This window comes from Paramormyrops kingsleyae, unplaced genomic scaffold (assembly GCF_048594095.1).
Source record: "Paramormyrops kingsleyae isolate MSU_618 unplaced genomic scaffold, PKINGS_0.4 ups78, whole genome shotgun sequence".
Classification (NCBI taxonomy): Eukaryota; Metazoa; Chordata; class Actinopteri; order Osteoglossiformes; family Mormyridae; genus Paramormyrops; species Paramormyrops kingsleyae.
In genome coordinates, this window is record NW_027326016.1 from 118942 (window position 1) to 144783 (window position 25842).

Genomic DNA, 25842 nt, shown 5'->3' on the forward strand with positions numbered 1-25842 from the left:
TCCCCCTTGTGGGGACCAAAAAATGGTCCCCACAATGTCAAAATGGTAAATGGACTGCATTTATATAGCGCTTTTCTACTCCTACAAGTACTCAAAGTGCTTTACAATACATGCCTCACATTCACCCATTCACACTCACATTCATACACCGGTGGCGAAGGCTGCCATGCAAGGCGCCAACCTGCACACCGGGAGCAATTTGGGGTTCAGTGTCTTGCTCAAGGACACTTTGACGGGGTCAGGAGGAACAGATTCTATCACATTGTGGGGACCAAATGTCTCCATAATGTAATACATACATGCCCATGCCCATACACACACACACACACACACACACACACACAAGTAGACTAAAAAATTTGATCGCGTTACACCGGTCTTATCCTCCCTTTATTGGCTACCAGTTAAGTCTCGGATTGACTATAAAATACTGCTATTACCCTATAAAGCACTGAATGGCCTTGCACCAGAATACCTTAGTGATCTGCTGACCTCATACAACCCTCCGCGCTTGCTTCGTTCTCAAGGCGCAGGATATCTCTTAGTAGAAATAGCTACGGCAGGCTGCAGAGCTTTCTCCTATAGAGCTCTCAGCTGTGGAATGGTCTTTCACCGGATGTGCGGGTTTCAGGCTCACTCTCAATATTCAAGTCTGGACTAAAAACGCACCCGTTTAGTTTAGCTTATAGGGACACTAGTTCTAGCTCTAACTAACTCCTCACTCCCAGTCAAACCTAAAGTGTGAGGTGTAGAGCTGGGTGGGGATCGGTGCCATTGGCTTTGGATAAACTGAATTGTCAGTGCTGTCATTTCAGGGACTCCCCATGCCTGCATTCCCACTTGCCTCTCCCTCCTACTTATGCTGCCATAGCCATATCTGCCGGAGCTTGTACATTGCACTTACATATTGCACTCACCTAACTGTTAGCACTGCCTATAGTCTCCCCTACTTTGACTAATTGCACATTTTATTTCCCCTACACCTCCTGGGGGGTGCTGCCTGGAGACCTCAATATATCAAGATGTCCAGCACACCCTGCTACATGTGACGTCGCCACTACCAATGACATCCCTGCATCCAGCTCGCCGTTCTGCCTGTGTCATCTTCCATGTATGACCCGCTGCCTTACTTCTGGTTGCCTGGCGATTGGAGAGCTTGGCACCGGCTTGTCATCTCCCCCCTGCCCCCCAGTTGTCTCTCAAATTTTATGATTTGGACAGTATGACTTGGCACTTAGCCATCTCACCAATTTGACTCTCCCTGCCGGACCCAGGAGGATGGGCTCCCCCTTTGAGTCTGGTCCCTCCCAAGGTTTCTTCCTTCTAGGGAGTTTTTCCTTGCCACTGTCACCTATGGCTTACTCACTGGGGGCTTTGGGTGGGGATGCTGTAAAGCACTTTATGTAATGTTGTGATAATGCGCTATACAAAAATAAATTTGTTTGTTTGTGTTTGTAGTAGTAAGGTAGTAAGGAGCATGCACTGATTACAAACAACTTACAAACAACTTTGAAATGACTCATTACTAAATCTTTTTGCCGTTTAAAAACACATTTCATGTCTTCTTTGGAAAAAAATCACTGTTGTAATATTGTAATTGTTTTCCAATATTGTAAACAGCGACACCTAGAGGCCAGAAGGAATGGCCAGCTTGTCTGGTGAAGCCAGGGGAGGCAGAAGTTAAGCTTCCTCAAAATGGGTGGGTCTTCTCTAGTCATCTCATACAAATCAATGTAATAGTTTTTCAAAATATTTTTCATCTGCTAATCCTTTATTGGCTAACACATATGAAATGACATGACAAGGGTGGTATACCTGCTTTACGAATTAACAATCCTTAACTTCACATTGTGTTGGCACAATGAATGATTTTTGGTCCAATGAAAAAGTTTTTTCTCTTTCTCTAGCATTTCATTGTAGTGTAACAATGCTAGCGATCTAGATATCTATCTAAAATTTCATTGAGTGTTTAGTGTCCAATTTTGCCAAATAAATGTATGGGGCAAGGTGTTAGCTGAAATTAACAGCATGAATGAGCGACACGGCTAGGAGCAGTGCTTAGCGTTTTTTTTATTAATTTTAGTTTTTCTTTAGAGAGCATTAATGCAGAACTTCAAAAGGTTCTCAGCCACAACTAATGAAGATTAACTATGATGATAAGTAACTGTGATGATAGGTGTTGTTAAGTATACTGAAGGTGAATGAGTCATGGAGAGCCCCAACTCTCCTCTCTGTACCTCCTTTTGGCCTGTGCTGCTGAGCTTGTGGCTCCCCTGCAGGACAGCTAGCACCTCCTGGTAGCAAGAAGGTGCATCTCCAATGCTGCTCTCCAGCTGCTGCTCAAACTGATCAGAGGGGGCAGCAGTTGATATTAGAATACAGGACATCATTCAAGCCTGTTATCACTAATTACGTTATAGGCTGCTTGGGCATACAACAGCATTATTTTACTTTAATGCTGTTAAATGAAATAGGTTGACTCCTTGACAGCTATATGTTTGTTATGTACTATTTGCCTTGCTTGTATGTCACTTATATAAATAGAGAGATGGACAGATTTAGTGATAGGTGCTTTTTAGGCATGACCTGACCATTTGTACCAGGCCGCATTGATGGGCCTGCTCAGGCTGCAGGACGGTGGCTACGCCCACAGCATGGGCTACAGCGGCAAGAAGAGCTGCACTTCACCATGGCCTGTGCTGCTCTGCTCAGACTCTCCTAGGATATGCAGAAACTGTTCTAGCTTGCCTGGAATGTCCTGCAGGGCCACACATACCTTGGCAGGCAGCAGCAAGGCACAGCGCATTAAATAGTTCATATTCCATTCATCAGTGCTCTGTTACACTCCTTTTTGCATATATACTACATTTTGGGGCATGTCTGTGTTTGCATACAGCCACGATCGGCGCATGTGTACAGCAATGACATTCCACCTATCAACTTCTTTTGCATGAGTGCAGTCGACACACACTGCACAAAATATCCACTAGACCCAAAATTTGGGCTTCACATGCAGTCCATTTAGACAGGGGTACATATATTTTTAGAAATACTGCAATCCAACCTAATAATGCCCCCCCCCCCCCCCCCAACTGCCACCACCTCCATGAAAAAGTATTTCAAACAATCATGAAATCACAGAATATAAAAACCGATCCCTGAAGTGGATGTGTTACAGGAGCAGATGATGATAAATACTTGATAGTTACAACAGAAGACGACGACCCAGAAATTATTTAAATCTAAGCTGCAATATGAATTCCTCAATCTGTTTAACAGGAGCAGGGGCGGAGTGTCTTACCTGGTTAAGGCTGACTTGAGCTAAGGCCACATCTTTCCTCTCCATCAGGGGGGAGTTATCCACATAATCTTTTTCCCTGTCAAAGGTGTGGGCCAGGTCTGCTACCAGGGAATCCTCTCTAACTGGCAAGAGTACAGGCCCTCCCTCATTAAGCTCCACCTCTTCCTCCAGCTGGAAGTTCTGGTTAATAGAAGTAGTGATTGCGCAGGAAGTGCTGTGGGGACTGGAGGATTGTGGGTACTTGTCCTCCTGTAACCTGCTCTCCGAAGCTAGCCAGCTCAACTTGTCCATGGTCTCCTGTGAGGTACAGTAGCTTCATGAATACTATAGTGTTTCTGTAAACTTTATATAGACACACAGGTGAAACCAAAGCAGCATTAAAAAAAACACTTACATAATAAAGTACCCAGGCCTGTTTTTACCACATTTAAATAAAAAAAAACCCCCACTATTATTACAGTGATTAATTATGACTCTAGAGATTCATTATATAAGGGTCCACATAGGGAATATAAGCACCGTCACTGCACTGTCAATGAGGAATTCTAGAAATTATTCTGCAAAACATCGCTATCTTAGTCACATACACATCAGTAGTCACCATTCCTGTTTCTGGTTTTATGACTTAGGTATCCAGGTTTATCTAGCTGGTTAAATACCAGTAAATGTTTCATCAGAAGCACTTGACAATTAAGGTGATAAAATTATGTTATACATCTTCCTGGGCTTAAGCTAATATGTAGCAGAGCATGTGAGCGGAGTGGAGCGGAGCTTGAGCGAGGAGTTGAGCGTACAGAATTTGGTCAGAGCGCGGAGCGGTTTTTAAATTAATTTCGCTCCAATACCGCTCACACTACTCTGAGGCGTGCCCAAATCTATCCAGAATTCATCTGTATAATTATCAAGACTGTTACACAAATTGGCCGAGATGGAATTCACAAAGTATTTCACAAAGGAAACTGATAAGTCATACAAGTGTACTATTCTTATCAAACAAATAGATGACAATAATGTAGAGCAAGAACAACAATGTGGTGAAACTTTCAGTGAGTAAAGATTCACTTTGGAATCTAAAAAGGCCTTTCTCGGAAACATGAGTGTGTGCTACGCGAACACGCGGAGGCCAGAGCAAACCGTGAGCAAGTTTTATATGGTTGTAGCAAATAAAAGTATAAAAGCCTATAAAGCAAATATTGGTAATCAAATAAATTATTCAAAGTAGGTCTAATATGATTTTTTACATTCACGCAACGCTGTCAGTGAAATTTTATTTTATAGAGAGTCGCAGCAGCAGCATCAACAGAAAAAAAATTGAGGAATTTAAAACGTGGATGCTTAGCCTGCAAATTATTTAGGCTATTAAGCCCACTGATTCCTTTATTTTTATGCTTATTTTTGTGTGGAATGCCATTGCCAAACCTGTCCGTTGCTGCCTGTATGTTTTTAAAAAATAAATATTTTCTGTTCTGAGTGACAGTGTTGCCATTGCTTATGATATAAGGCTTCGGTTTAACGTGACATTTGTTAGGCACGCAGATTATTTATCTAGGGTGACCAGATAATCCATGTCAGGGAGGACACTTTGAGCTACTTCGGGTTTTACAAACTACTTTCAAATTGAAAGGCTCCTGTGCTCGGCTAAATAGTTCAGCTCTTCTTGTGCTTTGACTGGTTTGTTTCCTTGACTGAAAGACTCATCCAGCTGTTTCACATTAGCATTAGTGACACATGCATGATTATAGGAGACTGACCAATCAGCACACAGCAAGTGCTCAGTGCTCAAGTGAAATCCAGGTCCGTTTAATTGAAATGGTAATTTACAATTCCTGTCCTAGCTCAGAGTGTCCTCCCTGACACGGATTATCTGTTCACCCTAATTTATCCCTCTTTTAAACTGGAGCGAGCGTGGAGCGATTTGACTGGAGCGGGAGGAAATTTTAGTGGATCGAGGAGCGGTATTGATCGGGGTGGAGCCAACAGCCTCGTGAGCGAGGAGCGGAAATTCTCACTGCTCCACTCCGCTCACATGCTCTGATATGTAGGTCCATGCCATTGTCCAAAATCAAGGAATGAAATTACCTGGACAACTCTGATAAACAGGAAAACACAAACCTGCAACTCAGGCACAGAGAGCACAGACTTTTCTGAGGCTGAAGACATTGCCTCCTCATCTTCATCTTCTGGCTGATCTTCACAGTCCTCTATTTGACCATGGTTATGACCGCCCCTCCCACTCTGCCCATCCTCCTCTATCGTGTCCCGTGCACTGTTCTCTTTCCACTGCATTCCCTCCTGCTCCCTGGCTGTTTTTCTGTTTCTGTCACTGCCCCTCTGTCTTCTATTTTCTCGCCATTTTGCATCACTTGTCCTCTGCAAGGTGTCACTATGGCTGTCCAGACTGGAGTGTGGGCTCATGGATGATTCTGATAAAGCCAGCAGCAGACCTCCATAATCATGTCCGTCCTCCTCCTCTCTTATTTCCTTTTCATCCCATCCTTTGTCTTCCCAATGAGAAGAGTCTTTGGATGGAGACCCCGCAGTCAGTGACAATTTCCTGTAGCCCAGTATATCAGGGGTATGAGAGATCCCACGGTTTCTTGGACTGGCTGTTGCAGCTGAGATCCGGTGCTCCCTAGTACCCTGCAATGCTGAAATGTGCTGGACCTTTGCCTGATTCACAGCCTGCTTCAGGCCTATGGCTTCTGATGCCATGCTAGATCGGGGCCCAGATAAAATGTAGCAGTCCTGGGATGGAGGCCCTGGTGTACAGGGTCCTTCTGTGTAATCCACTCTGGCATCAGGAACATCTAGTACGTCAGTTTGACCCAAAAAGGCTGTGCAACTAGGCCAAATTCTGCCAGGAGAAGCCACAACCTCATCAGTGATTGAATGGGTGGGGCTGTTTTTGCTACACCTCTGTGCAGGAGTAGAAATGGCATGGACCGAATGAAGGCTGGGAGTCACTGGGAGTTCAGCCTTGTTGCACATGGGGACTGTGGAAGGGATTAGGTTTGGGTTTGACTGTAGGGTAGCAGCAGGAGAAACAAGTGGCAAGGGAGAGAAGAGCAGCGTTTGAGTAGGAAGACCTAGGCTGGAGGGACGGGTATTTTGGGGAACTGGGAATATTGGTCTAGGAAGCTTATAGGACTGGTCCAGGGAACCTGAAAAGCAAGACACTGGCTCCTGGATAAGCAAAGCAGACTCAGTCCCTGTCAATCTGCTGTCAGCAGGAGCAGAACTAATGATGGGGGCACTTACAGGTGTGACCAGACTGATGACAACAGCAGGAGAACCACTGACACAGCCCTGGCCAGGTGCCAAACCCAGCATTTCACTTCCACTGGATGCACAGACATTTCCCACAGTGGCTCTCCCTGTCAGATCAAACACATTCAGTGCTCCACTCACAGCCATAGTGAGGAACTGATGCTGAGGTTTAGGTGGGGCAGGCTGGATGGGGCACAATTTACGTTGGGGCATTTGCTGGACACGATCCTCTGCACAAGATGGCACTATTTGTCTTTCTGAGCTCAAGGTGGCACTGTTCACAGAAGCAGGGGCTGAAATTTGGCAGACACTAGCTTTAGGAATGGGGGCCGATTGTCGTAGGCATCTGAAGCCAGCAGGCCGTAGGGTGAGGGTCTCTGGGAGGGAAGGTGGATAGCGAGTACCACTAGGGAAAGTGTAAGAGCCCTTTCTTTGACTTTCCAGAGTTATGTCCTCAGCTGATCGGTGGTTGTACTCTTCTACTACTTTAAAGATGTGAGGCAAGCTCTTCTGTGAAAAGAGAGGAATAGTTCACACAGCACATACTGTAAGCATCTGATAGGTCTATAGCACATACTAGAAATGAGCACCTCAGCTGAATAGATAGACTACTCATGGAACTCTAATTAACCTCATTCTGAAGCACGCTTAAAATCCTCCATACCCTCAGCCACATGGGAAGCACCATCTCCTCTCTCTCCACTGGGGGGCACTGTTCTTCCGGTGTCACTCTGCTACAAGACAGCAACATACGTGGAACCTTCTTGTGCTGATAAAAGAACTTGAGATGAAAGAGAGAAAAGCAGGGTTCAGTTTGTGCCGAACAGACTTCACAAAGGAAAACCTTCACTACTAACTCTCAAGGGAAATGCTGTACTATACCGCAACACAGACATCTGATCATAGGAGAACCCACAAAAAAAGAAAGCAGTGATACCCAGGTGACACACCTTCACGATGTTGGCAGGGGAAGTAGGCTGGCACATGTCGTGGATGCGCCTGCGGATTTGTCTGGGAGATTTGGTGATGAGAAGATACTGGCACATGAGCTGGTAGGGGTTCACTGTCTCACTGAAGTTTCTCAGACTTTGCGCCAAGAGGCTTTTGGGAAGGAGGACAGAATGAGGGTCCCATAGCTCAGAATCAGTGCCTCACCCTTGGCCATGTGCACAAGAGCAACCACAGTGTATCTTCATGTTCTGTATGCAATACAGAGTGTGTGTGTGTGTGTGTGTGTCTATACAGTCATTGACAAAAGTCTCGTCACATAAGGACATAGTAACTTAAAAAGGCATATAACTTTATTTCTAATCAATCAATTGTTACAATGAATGGATCAATTTAATGCCAAGGGCGTTCACATTAATGACTGGGTGCAAAATGAAACAGTCAAAAAGTGTCCTGATGTTCACAGCTTGTTAAAGTCCATAACACCTGTTTTTGCAAGGACAAAAGTCTTGTCATGTCTTTTAATGATTCAAACAATCACAGATTAGAGTTTCACCTGTGACAAATATTGTAATTAACATAATCCCAGGTGTGTATAAAAAGAACCCTAAGAACACCAGACCTTCACTTGAAGTGCAACCTGACTTCTGACAACATGCCAAAGATTCAACCACAGACCAAGTCTGCTGCTGAGGTGGCAGACATCGTTAATGTATCCAAACATCAAGTGGAGAGGATTAAAAAAAAGATATGAAGAAACTGGTGATGTTCATGACAAGCCCAGGTCAGGCAGACCCCGTAAGACAACTCTTTGAGAGGACCGTTTGTTGCTTCGAAAGTCCAGGGCCAACCCTTTTTCGACTGCAGCAGAGCTACATCAGAACTGATCACCAGAAACCGCTGTGTCTACAAGAACAGTTTCTCGAATTCTCGCACGCAGTGGGCTCCATGGCCAAATTAGTGCTCAGAAACCAGCATTAACAAGAACACAACAAAAAAAAGCATGTTGAATTTGCCAAGGCCCACAGCTTGCAGCAAGGATGGACAGAGGCAAAGTGGCAGAAGGTTGATTTTTCTGACGAATCATCCATTGAACTACATACCAAATGCCGCAAATACTGCAGGAGACCTGTTGGAACCCGCATGAACTCAAAATTCACCCAGAAAACAGTCAAGTTTGGTGGAGGAAAAATCATGGTTTGGGGTTACATCCATGGGGGTGTTCGAGAGATCTGCAGAGTAGATGGAAACATCAACAGCCTGAAGTATCAAGATATTCTTGCTGCCCATTACATTCCAAACCATAAGAGAGGGCAAATTCTGCAGCAGGATGGTGCTCCTTCTCATACTTCAGCCTCCACATTGAAGTTCCTGAAACTGAAGAGGATCAAGGTGCTCCAGGATTGGCCAGCCCAGTCACCAGACATGAACATTATTCAGCATGTCTGGGGTAAGATGAAGGAGGAGGCTTGGAAGACGAAACCAAAGAATCTAGACGAACCCTGGGAGTCCTGCAAAACTGCTTTCTTTGCCATTCCAGATGACTTAATCAACAAGTTATTTCAGTCATTGCCAAGACGTATGGATGTGGTCCTCCAAGCTCATGGGAGTCATACACATTATTATTTTTTTTTCCAAGGCACCATGGCTTTATGTTCTGATGTTATTGTAGCATGTTTGTGTATTCTAAATGAAGTATATGTATAATTTCTACATTATTTTTGTATATGACAAGACTTTTGTCCAGGCAAAAGTTGACCTTTCTGTCCTAATTCCATGACAAAACTCAATGAATGATGCAAAGCTTTATTTTGGTATAATAAGCATAATCTAGAGGGCTTTGCCTTTTCTTATAAGCCATTTCTGATTCCAACTGATTAACTACAGGTCAAGTTATTATTTGTTGTTCCTACAACTTGGTTAAGCGACAAGATTTTTGTCAGGCACTGTATACACATAGCTGCTAAGGTGGTGTCCTAATTGTGGTACGCCCATTATAGTCTTAAAAACAAACAAAAAAAAACTGTGTCACATTGAACAAAAACATCAGCTTGGTAACTGAATATTACAGTGAATGTAATATCCATTTTTATTATCTTCCTTTCAGCAGTATTTATTCACAAACTCCCTGAACATGTACAGTGCCTTGCAAAAGTAATCATCCCCCTTGGTATTTTTCATGTTTTGTTGCCTCACAACTTGGAATTTAAATGTTTCTTAATCTTATTTTATGTGATGGATCTGCACAAAACAGTCTAAGTTGGTGAAGTGAAATGAGAAAAAAAATATATAAAAAAGAATAAAATAAAAATTAAAAAATTAAAATTGGCATGTGCATATGTATTCATGAAGCCCCTAAAAAGTCCTGGTACAACCAATTACCTTCAAAAGTCACATTATTAGTGAAATGAAGTCCACCTGTGTGCAATCTAAGTGTCACATGATTTGTCAGTATAAACACACCTTTTCTGAACACCACTAAGCAAGAGGCATCACACCATGAAGATCAAGGAGTTCTCCAAACAAGTCAGGGACAAAGTTACTGAGAAGTACAAGTCAAGGTTGGGTTATAAGAAAATATCCAAATCTTTGATGATCCCCTGGAACACCATTAAATCATCTTCAAATGGAAAGAACATGGTACCACAACAAACCTGCCAAGAGAGGGCCGCCCACCAAAACTCACAGACTAGGCAAGGAGGGCAAAAATCAGAGAGGACAGCACAGAGACCAAAGGTAACCCTGAAGGAGTTGCAGAGACTGGAGTATCTGTCCATAGGACCACAATAAGCCATACACTCCATAGAGCTGGGCTTTATGGAAGAGTGGCCAGAAAAAATAAGAAGGCACGTTTTGAGTTTGCCAAAAGGCATGTGGGCGGCTCCCCAAATGTATGGAGGAAGGTGCTCTGGTCAGATGCAGTGTTGTTTTTGTGAAAATATGTTCGTCAACGAACCTTTTTGACGTGACGGAGACGAGACGCAATGTAAATGCTGGTAATGTGACGATAACTATAACGAAATATACCATGTAATATTGTTGACGAATAAAAACGAGACTAAATTTGGTTTACAAAATAAAAACTATACTAAAATGTGTCTTCATTTTCGTTGATGCGTTATTATTATTATGCAGTATTTCTGTTTCCTGTGTCTCCCATTCGGGCGCACAGATGGAGGAGAAATGCGGCCACAAAATATTGGGAAAAAACACCACAAACCTTAAAACCTTAAAAGACATCTCAAGGCATTCCACAATGACACTGAGGTAAATAAAGACATTAACGTGACGTTACTTTCTATTTTAGAAAGCTCATGCCAACTGTGGTTAACATGTTATCGTTAGCAATAGATGTTAGCCTGCTTGCTTTAGATGTTTTGGAGAAAATTATATTTCTTAAGCATGGACACTTGGCGATCTGTACAAAACATCCTTTCTGATAAGATGTCTGATAAGAATACGTGGGTAAAGGGAACACTTTGAAGTTATGTAGGCATTTTAGCAAACTAAAGCTAAGTAGCAAACTGAGAATGAGCTCAGTTGTCTCGAATCCTGGCGATCTAAACTTTCAAGCTTTCATTACTGTGTGACTAGATATATGTCTAAAGGGGTAGTGTTTGAAACATTGAAAGCGTTTTTTGGAACATCATGCGTAGGTCTGGCTTGCCAGGCTAGTTAAAAATCCACGTAGAGGTATACGCTCTGGCTACAGCTCATGTAAATACCTGCTAACTGAAATAATGTTCTTGTGGAAAGGATGTTCGTGAATGATTCAGAGCATGATGCACTTTGATTGGCATCCCTTATGGTATTATGAGGCCTATTTTTTTTGTTAAACAATTGTAGCTGAAAATAAACAGTACAACCAATAGTTTCAGTCATTGAGGGCAAAATAGGCCTGATAGCAAGGATTTATGTTACTTAATATTTACAACAGTTCGATTTTCCAGAGGCTGCATCTGTCCTGACATTGTATCTATTCGTGTGCTAGATTCCAGAAACAGCTTCAGTGAAGCAAGTCCCGTGCAAGAAGATGGACATTATTTTATTTATTTATTTTATTTAAATTTGTGTGTACTTCTAAGTTCAAACATGTTTGGTTGGCGAAATAAATGTTATAAATTCAGTGTCTTCCGTGTCTGGAATGGATGTAGAGTATTCTTCAGTCTATAAGGTAACAATAATATAATAATAAGTTGTTTTAATTGTGAAATGCATTTGACTAAAAGAAAATTTAGTTTTTGTCTATTCTACTAGGTACTTGTACTATATTGACTAGGTAAAATAGAATTGCATTACTAAAATAAAGAGACTAAAATACAATTTTCATTGACTAAAACTAGACTAAAATGTCATCAGTTTTCGTTGACTAAAACTAGACTAAAATGTCATCAGTTTTTGTTGATTAAAACTAGACAAATAGTTATGGATAATTCTGACTAAAATGCTCAGACTTTTAGTCGACTGAAACTTGACTAGACTAAAATGAGTATGGACGTGACTAAGACTAATAATAACTAAAATGACAGCTTGACGCAAAGACTAGACTAAAACTGAAATTAAGACAGGCCGCCAAAAACAGATGAGACTAAAATTGAACTTTTCGGCCACCAAGGAAAATGCTATGTCTGGTGCAAACCTAACACATCCCACCACTCCCAGAACACCATCGCGACAGTGAAACATGGTGGTGGGAGCATCATACTGTGGGGATGCAGGGATTGGGTAAACTGGTCCGAGTCGAGGGAAAGATGGATGGTGCTAAACCATCTACAGCTACAGGGATATTCTACAGCAAAACCTGTGTCAGTCTGCCTGTGATTTGAGACTGGGACAGAGGTTCACCTTCCAGCAGCACAATGACCTGAAGCATACTGCTAAAGCAACACTCGAGTGGTTTAAGGGGAAACATTTAAATGTGTTGGAGTGGCCTAATCAAAGTCCTCAATCCAATTGAGAATCTGTCAGACTTGAAGATTGCTGTTCACAAGCGAAAACCATCCAACATGAAGGAGCTGGAGCAGTTTTGCCTTGAAGAATGGGCAAAAATCCCAGTGGCAAGATGTGGCAAGCTCATAGAGACTTATCCAAAGCGACTTGCAGCTGTAATTGCCACAAAAGGTGGCTCTACAAAGTACTGACTGTAGGGGAGTTGAACAGTTATTCTCACTGAAATTTTCTGTTATTTTGTCCTAATTAAAAAGAAATACATTTTCAAAGTTGTAGGCATGTTCTGTAAATGAAATGGTGCAAACTGTCAAACAAACCATTTTAATTCCAGGTTGTGAGGCTATAAAACATGAAAAATGCCAAGGGGGGTGAATACTTTTGCGAGGCACTGTAACTGCCCTAAATTAGTCCTGAAAATCTCAAAAAGCATCTGAAACAATCCATGAGCAGCAAGTGCCTTGAGTTCATAAAAATTCTTACACATGAGCAGCTAGTCAAGTTCTGTTGTGCTTCCCCTTTGACTGCTAGTATAGAGACAGTTGGTGTACCTCTCCTCGCCCCGGGTGTAGATGGTGTTTAAGCGAGGTGGGTGCTGGCTGGGGTCCAGACTGCGGTTTGGAAGGAGTTCAGGGTAGAGGAAGACTGGCCGGGTGGCCAGCAGCCAGGCTAGCTGGGCAGGCAACACAGGGTATGAGCAAGCTGGGCGGAGAAGAGACAGCAGCAAGCCGCTACCTTATTCAACCATTCTCATATAGATATACCCGTTTCTGCTCATTCCATCTCATAAAGGGAAATCAATCAATCAACAACATCTCAAGGTGCAAAAAAGGAATATGTGACAGAAGCCTGGAGTACACACTGGATGAGATACCAGTCTATCACAGGACACACACACACAATCAGTCACTATCTGGAGTGCCGGGGGAACTTCTACCAATAAAATGAACAATATTAATCTTAGAAAAGTTATTGAACTAGGACCAGTAACTTAATTGCTAATGATGAATGTACCTAACAGATGCATCACCTTCCGCCCCACCCTGTAAGCAGATTAAAGATATTACTGCAACTAATATTTCAAAGCATATCACTCCTAAGCAAACATTCTAGCAGGAAAGAATTGAATCAAATGCTGCAATCTGTTGGTCCTGAAGAAAAACTTTTTATCAGTCTGTGGCAGAATTAAATACATAATACAACTGTCACTTACCTGAATGTTCCATTTTAATTCCACAAAATGGCAAAATAATTTTTCCCTCACTATTTTTGATTTTGATTACATTTGCCATGTGAATTATGCATGCCTTCCAGAGTACTTTTTCATGACATAGTCAAAGTCTACATATCTTTTTTCAAGGTTATGCAAACTGCATTTATTTTTTTACTACCTCTGGTTATTAAAAAGCAGTAGAAAGGCTTGGAGTAAGAAATTCAATTTTTTTGTATTGAAATACACATGTGTACTACTTGTATATAAAACACTGTCCTGTTCTGTAGTCCACTTCATGAGATACGCATCCCAAAGGGGTGCTTTGATTCAAAGGGGTTTAGGAGTTACAAGGCTCTGAATTTATATAAAATAATAATAATAATATCACTGAAACTAGACACTAATCACACTCTATTTTAATCCCCTTCTTCCTAAAAAATACCCTAAAGTATACCTGAAATGCACTTAAAGTTTAGCCTAAAGGGTGTAAAATGTTTCTACTCTCTTGCAAGACTCTCTTGATCACACCGCCACCATATTTTTTGCTTTTCAGCAAATCCTCATTTGTCATCCCAGGTTTACCAAAACAGTTTATTTACAGATGTGTTTCATAAAGGACTCACAACAGACACAGCAACACAGAGCTCCTTACCAGAGGTGGCGTGCCGTGGCTGGGACAAGGCGGTGTCAAGGGGAACAAGGTCTGTCAGCTCCTCCAGCAGGGATAATGCCCCTTGCAGGTTGCAGGCTCTGAAGGCACTAACAAAGCCAGTCTTCATCGTACCCTGAGCCTGCTCACTGCGCTGTGCAAACATCTGGAGTTCTGACTGGCCAACAAGAGTTGGAACAGATACCATAATGTTTTAATGTCACTGTTAACACAAATTAACGTGGAAAGGAGTGTACAGTGGCAGAGGGCAGACACCCACCAGGAAGACGCTCGTAGTGTCTGCCTCACTCTGTAGGGCCACCACTTGCCGGCTCAGCATGTGCACCTGAAGCAGCAGCTGTGTGTGCTTTCAGACACCAGAGATACAGTCACTGGCATGTGATGATGACTGATCACCTAATCACGCGACAAATTCAGGACCTACCTGCTGCACCTGCTGCTGCAGCTGCTGTTTCTGAACGCGGCTTAGTATGAGGGGGCGGGATGGGGCTGGGGGCACAATTGGAAGGGGCGGAGCCTGACTCCCCAGCTGAGCCCGACGCTTCCGCAGGGCCTCTAGCTGCTCCTTCACTGTGCGGTGCTGCTCCTTGAGCAGGTGGACCAGAGGCTCCTCGAATCTGTGGTCAGCAGACACACCAGTTCTATTTATGGTGTTTAATTAAAACTCATACACATAAAAACCACATGCGCATATGCTCTCATGAGCAGAAAACCCATACTCACTACACACTCACATCTGCACAACACTCACTTGCTCAGCTTTAAATTAGTCTCAAATTCCCAGACCACATGCACGTATCCTCTCTACGCATCACTCAATCACTTTACAGGTTTAGTTTTGAGACTTTAGAGGTGGGGACAGTGGAATCCTGTGATTGGCTGATTGCTTTGGAAGAAGATGAAGATGATTATCATTGACCAGTCGATAGAGAACAACCAGTTTCATGCTCTGTCATGATGTTGGAGCAAGGAAATTAACATCTTTCCTATTTTAATAATGCACATTCAACGTAGTAATCAGAATCATACACATATGATTCAGAATATATTACTTAATGATTTGTTGATACTGGCTGATACACACACCAACATGAATAAAGGGGGTTTTTCTTCCACTTCAGATTTGCATACACATTTCAATAAATAAATAGACTTTCAAAACAGGCAACTTGCAAAACAAAAGAGTAATAGACGTCATCAGGTCTGCAATAGAGAACTGTACAAGGGGTGATGAAAAGTGCTGGAAACCTATCTATGGAAGTTTTGCTTGTTATAACATGCTTAATCCTACAAATATTCCATTTGGACATTCTGTACATATGCTCTATACTCAAAACAGAAAATGCTACATATTAATGCTGCACACTTTGACAACATTACCTTGTCAACGTGCACTGAAAGTGCGATATTAGAACTGATGAAATTGGGTTAACACTAGCCCGAGATATAACTAGTATCAGGGGAGCACTGCTCCCAGGATTTAAACTTGTTCATTGACGTAGGAAGAAATATGCCTTGTTTTTCACAGTTTTAAGTTTTTCACTTTTACAAACGTGGACAAATTTGTTGCCACCCTTACAGCTCATTGAAACAATGCTTCATTTCTCCTGAAAAGTGATTCAATTAAAAGCAATTGTCTAATGTATACCTGCATGCCTTTAGTATGTGATAGAGTAAACCAATAAAATTGAAATGAAAAATTTTAATAGAAAAAGAAATGATTTGTTGTTTATTTTACAAATATGCTAAAATAGTATGAACATATTTGGTCGTGGAGGCAGCTTGGCATCAATTTTTAACTCACTGTTAAAAATTTAACCCAAGTTTATAAAAGATTTTACTTTTGTAGCAATGCTAATTCACATGGTGTGCAACCTGCCCATCTATATTCTTTAGTTCAGACCAACGGAGTCATACAGTTAATTGCTGACTGAATTCGAGAAACTTTGACTTAATAATTAACTTAGAGAATATTGTAATACTTAGAGATTTCTATATATAGGTGGACATAGAGACTGAACTTCAGCAAAAGTTTCCTGTCCCTCCTGGACTCCGTTAAATGTTACAAACATGCAGTGGTGGAGGAAGTACTGAAGCTTAGTACTTAAGTAAAAGTACAAATATCCTGCAAAATACTGTATGTACTCAAGTAGAAGTGCTACATCAACAATCTTACTTAAGTGAAAGTACTAAGTACTTACTTTTAAATTTACTTTAAAGTATTTTTTTTAAGTAAAAGTACCCAAACAATGGTTTGTCTCAACGTCAGGGGTGTGTCATTTTGTAAAAGAATAGTAGATATACTGACTTACGCCTCTACCGATGTCATTGCTCGTAAAAATTACAAGCAACTATATGTGTATTGGAAAGTTTGGTGTGCTTATTGTGTGTGCACTGTGCAATGCTGTGTGTACCCTAACTTAGAATTATGTGGATGACAAGTTATCTACTAGGTATTACCCACTAATATACCATTAAGATAAACCAATCAGGACATGATATATCTTTAAATCATTTATGTACTTGCAAAACTATTCAACACATCAGCCATCATTGGAATTAATAAAGCCACCTGATTGGTAGGAAATGGCAAACAGCGCCAGAACACAATAGGCTAACTATTTTTTCATGCAAGATTTTGAGGAAATTGTTTTCATAAAATGTAACGACTAACAGCATAAATTGTAGAAATGTAGTGGAGTAGAAAAGTACAGATAATTGCCGCAAAATGTAATGGAGTAAAATAAAAAGTATGCATTATTATTATTACTTAAGTAAAGTACAGATACGTAAAAATGTACTTAAGTACAGTAATGAAGTACAAATACTTTGTTACATTCCACCACTGCAAACATGTAACTGGACCAGCGCATGTTCACAATACACTAGACTTGATTATCACTCACAGAGTTTATGTTCATTATGTATCTGTCTGTCCAATGAATAAGCCGGCTTAATGAATAATCACCTTTGTGATTGAGCAACCATCTTCGACTGTGGCAGAGAATATTATTATGACATTTAAATGATAGAAATTCCCTATGATTTATTAATGCACAAGTAGTGTGAACTGCGAGATAAGGTTTCCAAAACAGAGACAGTCTGTCGGAGAATTCATAGCACATTGTCCTTCTGAATGTTATAAGGCTGATTTAAGCTTCTGCATCAACTCTAAGCTGTACTGCAGTACTCTACACTAGGTCTGTGCGATATGACGATATACACAATATTACCAAAAGTACTGGGATACCGGCCATTACACGCACAAGAACTTTAATGACATCCCATTCTTAATACAAAGGCTTTAATATGGAGTTGGCCCACCCTGTGCAGCTATAACAGCTTCAACTCTTCTGGGAAGGCTGTCCACAAGATTTAGGACTGTGTTTATGGGAATTTTTTGTGTTTATGGGCTATTCTTCCAGGAGAGCATTTGTGAGGTCAGGCACTAATGTTGGACGAGAAGGCCTGGTTCACAGTCTCCGCTTTAATTCATCCCAAAGGTGTTCTATTGGGTTGAGGTCAGGGCTCTGTGCAGGCCAGTCAAGTTCCTTCACCACAGACTCCATGTCCTTATGGATCTTGCTTTGTGCACTGATGTGCAGTCATGTTGGAACAGGAAGGGGCCATCCTAAACTGTTCTCACAAAATTGGGAGCATGAAATTATCCAAAATGGGTATGAATGCTGCAGCATTAAGTGTTTCTTTCACTGGAACCAAGGGGCCAAGCCCAACCCCTGAAAAACAACCCCACACCATAATCTCCCCTCCACCAAACTCTACACATAGCACAATGCAGTCAGGTAAGTACTGTTCTCCTGGCAACTGCCAAACCCAGACTCGCCCATCGGATTGCCAGACAAAGTGTGATTTGTCACTCCAGGGAACATATCTCCCCTGCTCTATAGTCCAATGGTGGCGTGCTTTACACCACTGCATCCGGCACTTTGTATTGCACTTGTTAATGTAAGGCTTGGATGCAGCTGCCCAGCCATGGAAACCCATTCCATGAAGTTCCCTACGCACTGTTCTTGAGCTAATCTGAAGGCCACACAAAGTTCGGAAGTCTGTAGCTGTTGACTCTGCAGACAGTTGGAAACTTCTGCAAACTGTGCACCTCAGCATGCATTGCCCTCGCTCTGTGATTTTATGTGTCTTATCACTTCATTGCTGAGTTGGTGTTGTTCCCAGTTGCTTCCACTTTGTTAAACTACCACTAACAGTTGACCATGGAATATTTAGTAGCAAGGAAATTTCACGAATGGACTCATTGCACAGTTGGCATCCTATCATGGTACCATGCTTGAATTCACTGAGCTCCTGAGAGTGACCCATTCTTTCGCAAATGTTTGTAGAAGTGGTCTGCCTGCGGCTAAGGATGTGATTCGAACACCTGAATTCAATGATTTGGAGGGATGTCTAAGGAGACTTTTCCACTGCACAAAGTACGGTACTTTCGCTTTTCCATTGACTTCCGGTCGAGTACCAGTACCGAAAGTTCCAGTACCAAAAATGCCAAACCAGCTGGGTACTTCTTTGGTACTTTGGTACTTTGGGGTGGGACTTGCAAAAGTATTTGCTGTCGATTGGTTATGCAATCCGCTGAAACACAAAATACACACAGCGAACAACGAGAAACAAAATAAATATAAATATAAAATATAATCGCTCAGGTGAGGGTGTCTGATGATCTAAGACCCGAAACACCCTGTGACCCTGGGTTCATCACTGAGGATGTGTCCAAGCTGCATCACTAAGGTGTTTCTTATAACTATCCTTCTGGCACAGCCAGTGACATCCAGGAAAGGCTGGATGACGACTACGAACAGTGTAGTGACGGCTGGAGAGACAGTGAACAGCTCGGAGAGACGGCAACCGGGGCAGCGAGGGTTAGCACCCCAAGCTGCAGCTCCCGTGAGGGAGCACCCAACTAAGCTACAGAAAGCCCTAATGAAAGATACCCCCAGGGGTGCCCGAGAGGGGGGGAGGATGAGCACCCCACACGGACGGACCTTCTGGTGCAGAACATGAGCAATGGACTAACGACAATGAGAGTAACCTGTATGTGTGGCAAAAGCTGCAAGAACCTGAAAGGTCTGAAGATCCATCAGACGAAGATGGGCTGTATGAGGAGGGAGCAAGCTGAACAACGCACAGAGGCAGTGCAAAGCATGGCCCCTGGTGAGACGGAGGAGGAGCAGGACCCGGAGTCAACCCACAGTGTTCAGAACCTCCAAGCTCAGCGTGCTCCACCCAACAATCCATCCGAACATCGCAGGGTCTTGTGGCCAGCAGCACACAAGGACCCTGAGTGGCGCCAGTTCGACGAAGATGTAGATGGTGCCTTGGAAGCATCATCGAAAGGGAATGTGGACCAGCAGCTCCAAACGATGTGCAACTTCATCATCTGCATCAGTGCTAAGCGGTTTGGTATCAAACAGCCAAAGGCCAAGACCACAGCTAGACCCAATAGGCGAGAGAACAAGATCACTGCACTCAGGAGAGACTTGAAGTCCCTGAAACAACGTTTTAAGAAGGCGAGTGGGGAAGAAAAGCCCGCCCTGGCTGAGCTCCGGGACATCCTCAGGAAAAAGCTCATCTCCCTACGGCGTGCTGAGTGGCACAGGAGGAAGGGTAGAGAGAGGGCCCGCAAGCGCACTGCCTTCATAGCTAACCCTTTTGGGTTTACGAAGAAGCTGCTAGGGCAGAAGCGGAGTGGGACCCTCATGTGCCCAGAAGACGACATCAACCGCCATCTATCTGAAACATACAGCGACCGGCAGAGGGAGGAAGACCTGGGCCCCTGCAGAGAACTAATTTCACCACCACTACCATCCAGCCAGTTCAACACCGAAGAGCCAATGCTGGCAGAGGTCAAGAACACGGTCAGGGCAGCACGGACCAGTGCAGCACCAGGGCCGAGTGGCGTGCCATACAAAGTGTACAAGCACTGCCCAAGACTTCTACAGAGGCTGTGGAGAATCATCAGGGTAGTATGGCGAAGAGGCAGGGTAGCCAAGCAGGCATGCTGAAGGTGTGTGGATACCAAAGGAGGAAAACGCAGTTTCGTACCATCTCACTGCTTAGCGTAGAGGGCAAGATCTTCTTCAAGATCCTCGCCAATCGCATGACCAATTTCCTCCTGAGGAATTCCTACATTGACACTAGCGTGCAGAAGGGAGGAGTTCCAGGTTTCCCAGGCTGCATTGAACACACTGGAGTGGTCACCCAGTTGATCCGAGAGGCCAGAGAGAACCGAGGAGATTTGTCAGTCATCTGGCTGGACCTGGCAAATGCCTACGGATCAATTCCCCACAAGCTGGTGACAAAAGCCTTGACGATGCACCATGTTCTGCAGAAGATCAGATCTCATACAGGACTATTACAGTAGTTTTAGTATGAGATTCACATCTGGATCTATAACATCAGCATGGCACTGTCTAGAAAAAGGCATCATCACTGGGTGCACTATATCAGTGACGCTGTTTGCCCTAGCGATGACCATGCTTGTCAAGGCGGCAGAAGTGGAATGCAGAGGGCCTCTCTCCAGATCTGGTACTCACCAACCGCCAATCAGAGCCTTTATGGATGACCTAACAGTCACAGCAACATCAGTGCCAGGGTGTCGCTGGCTCCTTAAAGGTCTAGAAAGGCTAACATCTTGGGCGAGAATGACATTTAAGCCAGCTAAATGCCGGTCCCTTGTGTTGAGGAAGGGGAGAGTTGGGGACAAATTCCGCTTCCACATGAACGGTCTCCAAATATCATCATTGACGGAGAAGCCGGTGAAGAGCTTGGGGAAGCTCTTTGACGTGACTTTGAGAGACACAGTAGCAATCCAGGCCATGCACGCAGAGCTGGAAACCTGGCTTGCAGCAGTGGACAGGGCAGGCCTCCCCGGGAAATTTAAAGCCTGGATATATCAGCATGGCATTCTGCCAAGGCTTTTGTGGCCACTGTTGATGTACCAGGTCCCAATAACGACGGTGGAGACCCTGGAGAGGAAAATCAGCCAGTTCCTGCGCAGGTGGCTGGGCCTGCCGAAGAGCCTGAGCTGCATTGCCCTGTATGGGCACACCAACAAGCTCCAGCTCCCGTTCTCAGGCCTCACAGAGGAATTCAAAGTAACAAGAGCCAGGGAGGTGTTACTGTACAGAGACTCATCCGACACCAGAGTCTCCTCTGCAGGCATAGAGGTCAGGACTGGAAGGAAGTGGAGGGCGCAGGAGGCAGTCCAGCTGGCAGAGGCAAGGTTGCGGCATGGTGTGCTAGTAGGGTCTGTGGCGGTTGGGCGAGCAGGACTCGGCTGCCATAAAACGCCGCACTATGACAAAGCGCAGGGGAGGGACAGACGGCAGATGATTCAGGACGAGGTTCGAGCAGAGGTGGAAGAGGAGCGGCGCAGTAAAACGGCGGCTATGCATCAGCAGGGAGCTTGGATAAATTGGGAACATGCACTGACTCGGAAAATCACCTGGTCAGAACTTTGGAGGTCAGAGCCAGCAAGACTCAAGTTTCTGATCCAGTCAGTGTATGATGTCCTACCGAGCCCAGCCAATCTGCATTGCTGGGGGCTAGCGGAAGCACCATCTTGTCCTCTGTGCCCTGCAAGAGGGTCGCTGGAGCACATCTTGAGCTGCTGCCCGAAAGCACTGGGAGAGGGGAGGTACCGATGGCGCCATGACCAGGTGCTGAAGGCAGTAGCTGACACCGTCTGTGCCGGAATCCAGCAAAGCAAGCGCCAGCCCATAGCAAGGCCAAACATTGTTTTCGTCAGGGCCGGGGAGAAGCTTCAGTCACAGTCAAAGGCCCCAGCTGGTCTGCTATCCTCAGCAGGTGACTGGCAGCTGAAGGCGGACCTGGGGAGGCAACTGAAGTTTCCAGACCACATCATCAGCACAACACTCAGGCCAGACATGGTCCTAACATCAGAGAGTACAAAGCAAGTGGTGCTACTGGAACTCACAGTCCCCTGAGAAGACAGGATTGAGGAAGCTTTTGAGCGGAAAAAGTATCTGGAACTGGTGGAGGACTGCAGGCGGAAGGGGTGGAGGGCCCGCTGCGAGCCAATCGAGGTTGGCTGCAGAGGATTCCCAGGACAGAGCCTGCACCGATCACTCAGGTTGCTTGGAATCAGAGGTGCTCAAGAAAGGAAAGCCACCAGAAACATCTGCGAGGCAGCGGAGAAAGCCTCTAGGTGGCTGTGGATCAAAAGGGGCGACATATGGCTTAGTGCACTGCTTGGTCGCTCAGGTGAGGGTGTCTGATAATCTAAGACCCAAAACACCCTGTGACCCTGGGTTCATCACTGAGGATGTGTCCAAGCTGCATCACTAAGGTGTTTCTTATAACTAAAATTAAATTGTATTTTGTAATAATGTTGTGATTTTCGTTCGACAGTCATTATTATAAAATATTATTGCACATAATGCAAATGTACTTCTTAAATAATTCAAACTGTATTTCATAATAACGTTCAACTTTTCCCATTGTAGCTAGGCATTTTTATACCGCATCAACACAATACAAATATGTGTTAAAAAGGTCTTTCAGTTAGTACTTTTTATTGAGTGGCAAAGGGTTGTCTGTAATGCATTATGCTGGTTGCCATATGATGTTTCGTCTTTTAATCATAACTAATGAAGCTGAAAATTTGTGAAAATTTCAACGAAGAGGTTCATTGTTTTGTCTGATACCCTGAATTGTATATCTGACTTGGAGCAAGTTAAGTAAAAGAAGTGAAGTAGTCAGGACTGGAGTGGGACTGAATTTCTGACCAGGAGTTCAAATTCCTGGACAGCCCAATATAAAACTATATGGTAAATCACACTATTATATGTTTCTATTAACATATCCATTATCTAGGCTCCTGAACACACGTTCTTACCTACATGCCTTAATTTTGCATTCATGTAATTTTTACTGGCACGTTTCACTAATATTAATTAAAGTGTGGAGCAGCTTTGATATAAATAAGGAAGCTTCATCAAAGTGCGCACTAAATACATGATCTGTGCAAATTTCAAATTATCTTTAATAAATCACTTTTCACACAATTAATTTTTCCCGAATTTGCGTGTAACATTAATGATGCACACTTTGACGTTTCCATGCGAATGGGTCGCGACAGTCTGATATAAAACCAACTTCCCAGTAGATTCAAACTTATTTTTTGATGTTCTAGAAAAAAAGATGCATTGTTATTCACATACACAGTGGCCCATTCTGCACTCACATACGTTCTGACATAAATCATATGTCAAATACCATTTGCGCGTCTAATGAGTATGTACGTATTGCGCCTACACAAGAATGTCAGCTGAGTTGGTGGTCCTTCAATGCAGCCCTGGACACATTCGCATTCACACTGCTATAAGAATGTGTCCATATGTGTCCCAGGCCATCTCCGAATGTGGTTTGAGCGATCGGATCTTAATGCATTTTCAATGCATTTACACCTGTATTTAGCACTACCCACTTGTGATTGGATCACCTAGGACGCATGCTAATACCAGGTGTGAACAGGGCCTATGACACCGCAGTAAAGTTATCTTTATAGTCAGTTTTCCACCTGAAATATTTTTAATATTTTAATATTTATTACTAAACCATTTTATTTTACAGTGCTGCGAAGACAGTTTTAGGCTACTCCGTGATTTGTGATTGAAAAATGTTTCAAAACAGAGTAAGTGATTACGCAATCAGCTGAAATTTCATATCCTCTCTGATGCAAGAACTGTTCAGATCAGAAGTAAAATGGAACCATTTATTTTCGCAAGTATATAAAATGTTTGTATCATAATGTAATCCTGAAGCGTCACGGAGTGGTCAAATCACTCGTAGTTTATCTTGTTTTGACTCCCAAAAAGTGTATATTATGAACACATTAGAATTTAATAACTGAAGGCTGAGTTTTAACATTTTTTTTTTGACATTTTAGGTACATTTTATGTAACATTAATGTTATGACTGGGTTTTCACTTAGTATGAAGCGAGGATCTATTCTTACCCGTTGTTTAAAATCATTATTAGGCCTATATGGTATGTTTGGTATCTTTATTAAATTGATCAATTATAATCATGTTAATTCATGTATTGAAAGGAGTTTGACAGTAGTCAGTGTTTAGTACTGCTGTAAGGTAAACACTACCAGGTTACAAAATTTTAAAATGGTTAACGGTTGAGAATATTCATTCATAGTTTAGAAAAGTAATCAAATGTAATTAGTTATGTTGTGTATTACGGGCTGGTGAAGCCACCGTATTAGTTACCATTGCTTTATGGGTAATGTGGTTCATATATATACCGGGGAGATCTGTATGTGCAGAGCGCGCGGGAAGTTGTACTGTTTATCTACCTGTTGCAATTGCATTAAAGAGAGCAGTAGGAACGGCAACTCTGAGTCCGTGTATCTCTTTGTTAGTGGCCATACACAACAAGTTACATTACTTTCATATAGTAATTGAAATAGTTACACTACTATTACATTTTAAATAGAGTAACTTGTAATTGTAACAAATTACATTTCCAGAGTAATCTTCCCAACACTGCTTACTGTTTTGTCAGTCAGTCAAAAGTTAGTTTTGGGCAAATAGCAGGGTAATGATAAATAATAAATATTTTGTGTCAATGTCTACAAAAGTTTGTAGTGCCTAATTATGTTTGCATTGTTCTTCACTGGAATATGCAATCTAAACTCCCTGCTCTGTACAAAAACAGCCTCATAACCACTCCGTCCTGGTTGGCCCCCTGAGTGAGACCGGGAATTACGGAACTCTATACTTAACTTGATTAATCGGTTATGTAAAACAATAATCATAATTTCCTCATCTATTTAAGAGATATTATATCATATGTATTTGGTGGAGAACGTCCCTCTGATATATGCGTAACGAACTACTCTTTGTAATCGCTTATCCTATTCAGGGTTGCGAGGGGTCTGGAACCTACTCTGGAGGATTTCCTACAATGTTGACAAGATGAAATGTGTTCTGTTATTACAAGGTTTACTCACACTACTCTCTTCTTATTGTCCAGCCAAATCCAGAAACAATATAACAAACTTTTAGGAACTGGATGCTGTCAGAATGAAATTAATGCATTTACTGTATGGTCCCACTATCCTCTCCCCCCAGTGAAATCCCTACTCCTCCCAGACACACCCACCTTTCACCCCTTTCACACTCCCCCCACTTCATAAAAAACAATCTTTATTAAAAGCCCGCCTCTTTGTGACATGTTTCAATGTAATTAGGTTCACCAGAACTGTGGCTGTCCATGTGCCACTAAGGTTCTGGTTCTAATCAATTTCCATTTTGATTTCATAAAGGTAAAAAAAGGAGCACAAATGTTTAACAAAAATATCTTTATTCTAAACATTCAGAATGTCCCAGCAGCAATGAGAGTAAAATTATAACTAAAGTGCATTCAGTGCGATGCACAACACCTGCCTGCAAGTCATTTACAAATTCCTTTTAGTTTAATAAAAAGAGAACT

At 42.8% G+C, this 25842-nt stretch overlaps 1 protein-coding gene across 7 annotated transcripts in view; it reads right to left on the bottom strand.

Moving 5' to 3' along the window:
• The window catches only part of LOC140586879 (uncharacterized), a 42281-nt gene that overhangs the window by 5255 nt on the left and 11184 nt on the right, over positions 1 to 25842 (bottom strand). For 5 of the 7 annotated variants that reach the window (XR_011988677.1, XM_072708362.1, XM_072708360.1 and 2 more), the window contains exons 5-13: positions 14771 to 14963; positions 14606 to 14692; positions 14329 to 14503; positions 13015 to 13165; positions 7519 to 7669; positions 7233 to 7349; positions 5414 to 7078; positions 3302 to 3598; positions 2238 to 2345 (exon numbers count right to left, since the gene is read on the bottom strand). Coding sequence is in view for 6 of the 7 variants with exons in the window: in XM_072708362.1 (XP_072564463.1) it covers positions 2238 to 2345; positions 3302 to 3598; positions 5414 to 7078; positions 7233 to 7349; positions 7519 to 7669; positions 13015 to 13165; positions 14329 to 14503; positions 14606 to 14692; positions 14771 to 14963 (2944 nt within the window). In the remaining variant the exon portion in view is untranslated. The remainder of the gene's footprint in view (positions 1 to 2237; positions 2346 to 3301; positions 3599 to 5413; positions 7079 to 7232; positions 7350 to 7518; positions 7670 to 13014; positions 13166 to 14328; positions 14504 to 14605; positions 14693 to 14770; positions 14964 to 25842) is intronic. The other 2 variants (XM_072708359.1, XM_072708363.1) reach the window with 2 other exon arrangements.